Raw genomic sequence first — 5967 nt, 5'->3', positions numbered from 1 at the left:
ACATATTATATATTTTAATATGCATTTTTATGAATTAGTCATTTGAAATGAATGCAACATTTCAATAATATTAATATCAAAAAAAATAATAACAATACATTTTGAGAAATATATATATACATAGGCCTAGATATCAAACATCCTCATCAACATAATGTTTTTTGGTGCATATATATCCTAAACATTATTGATTTCCCTGATGAGTAGCACACAGATGGTCAATGCTCTTCAATGCTCCCAAAGTTCTTTCAGCATATCAAATCCTACTTTTACCCTTCCTGCAAAACTAATTGCATGTTTTAACCCAAATGTATTTTACAATGATTAATTATGTAGGCCTAGAGATATTTACAAAATGACGACAAGAACCTTAGATCCGACTGCAACAAGTGAGTCTGTTTGAAATTAAACTCCATTTAACAAGATTGTGTTCTGCATTATCTTCTTTGGGGACTAAAGCCTTGCAGTCTCTTGTTGACATGTAGTTCATATGGACTGGCGGCAGATTGGGCACGTCCCAAACTCTGCTCTAATCCGATTGGCACAGCTGGAACAGAGGCACCGGTGACCACACACAAGAGTCACGCTTGCTGCACAATCCTCGAGACACACCACACAAACCTCGGGTGAAGTTGAGTCTGGAAAAAAGCCAACGTTGAAACTGTTATTATTACCCTTAGCCATTCCATAGCTTTACGATTCATGCTGTCAAAATGTCATGAACTCCAACATGCCCTCATCATGCATTGGCTGCATGAAACAAGTCCAACATCTTTTAAAGGTACTGTAGGTCAGATTTAGAAGCTAATATATGTCAACTGTTATTAAAGAGGAAAATAGCTATTATACCTTTATATTAGTATTATAAAAGGTGATGTAGATGAGATTTAAAGCTGTTATATTTATCATAATTGTAAATGGTGCTGTAGATAAGATTTATGAGCAATTACATGTGTGTATATATATATTTATACATATATACAAATGTAATTGCTCATGAATCTATAATATATCTATAAAATATATATATACAAGTCATATTATGGCGCATTTCCACTGCAGGGTGCGGAACGGATCGGATCGCAAAGGTGCGGGTCGGATCGCGTTTCCACCGCCAAAAGTGGGCGTGACCCGGACTTTGCCGTACCCGTTCCGACCCCATTCTAAAGGTACTGTAGGTACAGTTTTGCCGCGTTTCCACTGCAGGGTGCGGAACGGATCGGATCGCAAAGGGGCGGTAGGGAGGGGGCAGTATAGCCCAGCTCAGTTCCGAGGTCGCGTTTCCACTGCCGACAGTACCCTTGGTGGTAGGCCGGATGTCAATCGCCGCGGCAGCTACGTAAACATCGTAAACAACGTCTTTCTCCGCAAGAATGCAGACGAACGTCTCCACCTCCTTGTTCGCCCAAGCAAGCTTTTTACGCGACATGTTAATTGTAAAGAATAATACCTCGAGGCTACTGTTTGTTTGTTTTTATCCCCGCGTCACCCGGAAGTGACGATTCTGTCGACCAATCAACGGAGGGGGGGTGTAGCTAGAATTCCAGGGTACCCTTTCAGGCGTCTGGTCTCGTTTTGGGTACCGCAACGGAGGAGTCCCTAGAATGGGGTCGGAACGGGTACGGCAAAGTCCGGGTCACGCCCACTTTTGGCGGTGGAAACGCGATCCGACCCGCACCTTTGCGATCCGATCCGTTCCGCACCCTGCAGTGTAAATGCGCCATTTAAGAGCTATCATATACAAGTATTATTGAAGGTTCTGATACTAACCCTATTTAGAAGCTCTATATATAGATGAGCAATGGCGGCTGGCCAGTAGAGGGTAGTTTTGCCCATGGATACCTTTGACATGGGGGATCGAACCTTGTAGGCCTACCTTGTTGTACATTTTACTAAAATGTGATGTGTCAGGAATTTTTTGAGTTGCCTTGTGATACAGACGGAGAGTGTAATTTAACAGGATGGACCTGAAAAACGATCCATCATGTAAAATGTTAGAAAATCCTCTGATTCAGATCGAATTCCGACACACTGAGATATGACTAAATGTGTTCTGTGCTGAGAGGTTCTAGGAAGGAGGGGAGACAGGTTCCGACAAGTGCCCTCACCCGCAGGTGCATGTAGGAGCTATTATTGAAGTGGACTTTAGAGAGTTTCAGAGAGTGAACTTAGAGGAACTCACCGGGGCTGTTTGGTGGCTGTGTGTACGTTGAGGGCGACTGGCGAGGCCTTTTACACGGCTGCCCTCGGTCCACACACAGGCAGCTGTCTCCGTCCGTGGGAGCCGGGGGAGGGGTTGCCGGGCAGGATTTCTTTGTCCTAAATCCTATTTTTTTCTTTTTGGACCCTGAGGAATAGGAACAAAAATAATCATTATGAAATTGACGAGTTAGCTTAGGTTATAGAGTTAAACGTGCACCTTTGTTACTGTAATAGGGCAGCAGTTTAGGCTGCTCGAAACTAAAACGTTTCTTATGTTTCCTCGCTTCCGCCAACGCCCCCCCCCACCCCCCCAAAGTCTCAGAGGATAGAACTGTCGTCCGAAAGCGACACGGCTATACCTGTAGAAACAACCCCATTACCGTAGCGCAAGTTAAGGTCTGCTCTTGACCTCCCACAACACCGTGATGAAAGTCAACTCACCCAACATACGCACCGCCCTGGTCTGGCCGTACAGGTCGACCATGGCCCAGAGAGGTCGTCCCAAGTCTACGCCGACGAAAAGCTCTTTTTTGACATGGTCTGGTCCCCTGTACATTAACACGCCCCGGGAGTTGACCCAGAAGCACAGCTCGGCCCCTGGCAACGTGTGACAGGTAGGCAGCTGACGCGCCCAGTAACCGAGGCCGGTGCGAGGGCCGTCCGGATTGGCTATGCTGAGTTTGTCGTCCCAAGCAAACAACGACGGAGATATGGCGGTGAAGCCCAACCGCAGGGCGCCTTGCCAGTGCTGGTCACATCTCTCCACGCGGACGTGGATTCTCTCCTCTATGGCGATTGGTCGGTTGCTGAAGGCCAGGGCGTTCTGGAAGGTATCCTTTTGTCTCTCTGCGTACCGGCAGCCCGCCTTGAGCGACAGCTTAGAGCCATCACTGCTCTGGAAATGAAGCGGTCCGAGGCATCCTTTACATGTAGGGATATGTAGGCCTGTTAGGGTGACAAGAAGGCTTGGTCAAAAAAATGTAACGTTAAGATCGGGAACACAAAACAATCGTATTACTTTGTCACAAAGTTATGTCTGTTTATGTGGAAATGTGTCATTGTGAGAACTAAAAGGCTTCTCTAGTGTAGAACTGTAGTTAAACAGTGCCCAAATCCAGATATTTTCTAGTCCCCAATATTTTCTGTGAACAGTCCATGATCAACTGAAGGTTTGTAGAAAGGTTTTAATTTTGCATCGATAGAATAAACAATCCAAGTTCCAAGAGGTCAGCAGCTCAATTTTACTTTCACTTCAATTTAAGTTTTGTTATGTGTTGTCGATCCCTCAGTATACTTTTTAGTCCCCCAATATCAAATCTCGATTGTGGATTGCTGGTCTGTTTATATCAAATATGACGTCATAACAAAATACTAATTAGCTTTGAGTAAATAATAGATATTTATCATAACATTAAATCGCATCCCTTGATTCTTTCCTTTCTTATCCTTTAAAGGAATACAAGTCATACCATTTCCAGATTTTTTTTAAAGTAAAATGATACATTTTTACGTAAACAAGTTAGTGCAAAAAAGATCAAATCCAACAACATGCATGCATTAAATCTATTACTTTTTCTTATCTTATTTAAGAGTGTTTATAATGCGCCATTCAGAACTTGAACTGCATTTCTTAAATGCTTGAACCATGTTATCCCTGGGTTGTTATTCATAATATTCTTACCTTCAAACACTTAAAATAAAAATGATTACTGCAGTAAGAAAAACAAAAAACTAAAAGTATTTGAAAGTTAATAAGTGATTCGAATTGGTATTTCTGCACAATAAGTAGGCCTAAATCTCAAAGCATTTTTTAATTACAACCATGCTTCATATAATTACTTAAAATTGGCATATAAACACTTACCAGCACTGTCTATCATTGTCGGTTCCTTCATGGATGCTTCTCTCTCTTCTACTGAAGGTTCGGTAGCTCGGGTGTCACGCAGAGGCATTTCTTTATGGTTCTGATTGCCACGCCTCTCTCTCTCTAGAAATAAAAACCTTCAGCGACACCTCTTCGACCCTATGACGTATTGTATGTAAAGAAGGCTTTGTTGGCTGACCTTGAAGTCCACCAACCGTTTTATCCTCTGAAACTAGTTAATCATCCACTGAAAGGTGGGGGTGCACCCCCCCCCCCCCCCTCTAACAAAGAAGCATTGTATTCCTAGCCTGGAGACCGACCTGAGGAAGGTCACCTGATCAAGGTGGTAGGAATACTATGTTTTTTTCCCCCATTAAGCCTATTATTTAAGCAATATCACACGAGAGGGAGTGCTGTTGTACTGATTATCAGCACGGCTGGTCGTAGGTACGAGGCCGTAGGCCGAGTGCCCATGATAATCACAGCCGTTTGTTTGTTTATTTAAGGATTTATTTGGCTCCAGCAGCACAAATAGATCCGCAACTGGACTGGGAATTACCTGTTGCCAAGCAACACATAAAAAAACTTCAACCCAAATGTTATATCTGGAAATATGTTAATCTTTGCGGTGCATAGTTTGTTTCAATCTAAGCTACATAAAGACCGTTAATAACATTAATGGTTATTAGAACTCCTAGCAGAGTGATACATTTATAAAAGTCCCTTTAAACTCTTTATCAACACTCGTGGAATGCCTCTTGTCCAAGGGCGTAACCACGCATTCTTTGGGGGGGTCGTGTCCCCCCCAATGTTGAGAAAATACTAACCTGTCCCCCCCCAATATACAGCAGGATAAAATGTAAAATATATGTTCTCTTTTTATGAACCCTGTCAATGGATCGGTCTGGACCAGCAGACCGATCCATTTTTCTCCAGACAATTAGTAGCTTGATACCGAGCTAAATGTGTGAGCAAATAAAACGAGTAGCCTAATTAAAATATGAGTCGCTGTTTTTTCTGATAAAATGACGTGTGGTCACAATGCAGGCAGGTGTGTGTGTATGTGTGTGTGTGTGGGGGGGGGGGGGGCGGGGCAGACATTACATTATTACATGCTTTGGGTATGTGGTATTTTTCCATTGGAAGCTATCCTTTTTGCTACAGTACTACTGGAAGAGCATAATTGTAATTGTGTGTTTAAGGTCAGTAAGCAACTAACCAAAACAAAGTGTGTGTGTATGTGTGTGTGTGTGTGTGTGTGTGTGTGGGGGGGGGGGGGGGGGGGGGGGGGGGGGGGGGCGGGGCAGACATTACATTATTACACTATTCCTTTAGATGTGAATTCAAATGGTCAATGTAGTCCTCGAAACTATGTTCTAAATGTCCACATTTTCATATATAAATATAGAATTGTAGGCAATGCACTTAACAAATAATAATAAAAAATTGGACCCCCCCAATGTCTAAACCATGGTTACGCCCTTGCTCTTGTCCAATCAAATTACTTGGTCGCTAACTATTGATAACATAATATGAAATGGGCTTGAGGGCAAACTGAACAAGATACATTTTAAAATATATTTTTAAAGCCAGCACTACTTTTTAAGTAACCAAAGAAATCTTGGTTTGAGAATAGATAGATAGATGTTATGAAGTGGAAAAGGTTATTTTCATTCATCTTGTGCATTTCGCCCTTACCAATGTGTTTCTCAGAAAGCTGCTTATGACAAACAGTGGATTTAAGAGTCACTCTCTTTTTCTACTGGACAGCTAACATTATCAGTGTTCCCTGATGATAACACTGAATGAAAGATACGGTGTCATTTGGTTTATATTCATGCGAACGTCCCAATAGCATCCGACCACCACATCCACATCCCAACCCTCAGCTGACAGGGGCT

General features: G+C 42.7%; 1 protein-coding gene across 1 annotated transcript; it reads right to left on the bottom strand.

The window, feature by feature from the left end:
• Positions 1–4818, bottom strand: LOC132455950 (E3 ubiquitin-protein ligase NEURL3-like). Its single transcript, XM_060050054.1, has 4 exons — positions 4067–4818; positions 2644–3147; positions 2183–2347; positions 1–638 (listed from the first exon to the last, which is right to left on the bottom strand). The coding sequence occupies exons 1-4, from the start codon at positions 4152–4154 to the stop codon at positions 487–489; spliced, it is 909 nt and encodes a 302-aa protein (XP_059906037.1). The 5' UTR covers positions 4155–4818; the 3' UTR covers positions 1–486.
• Positions 4819–5967: the final 1149 nt, after the last annotated feature.

This window comes from Gadus macrocephalus, chromosome 4, assembly GCF_031168955.1.
Source record: "Gadus macrocephalus chromosome 4, ASM3116895v1".
NCBI classification, from domain to species: domain Eukaryota; kingdom Metazoa; phylum Chordata; class Actinopteri; order Gadiformes; family Gadidae; genus Gadus; species Gadus macrocephalus.
Note: the sequence above shows the minus strand (reverse complement) of the source record. Positions and strands in the feature narration are given on the sequence as shown.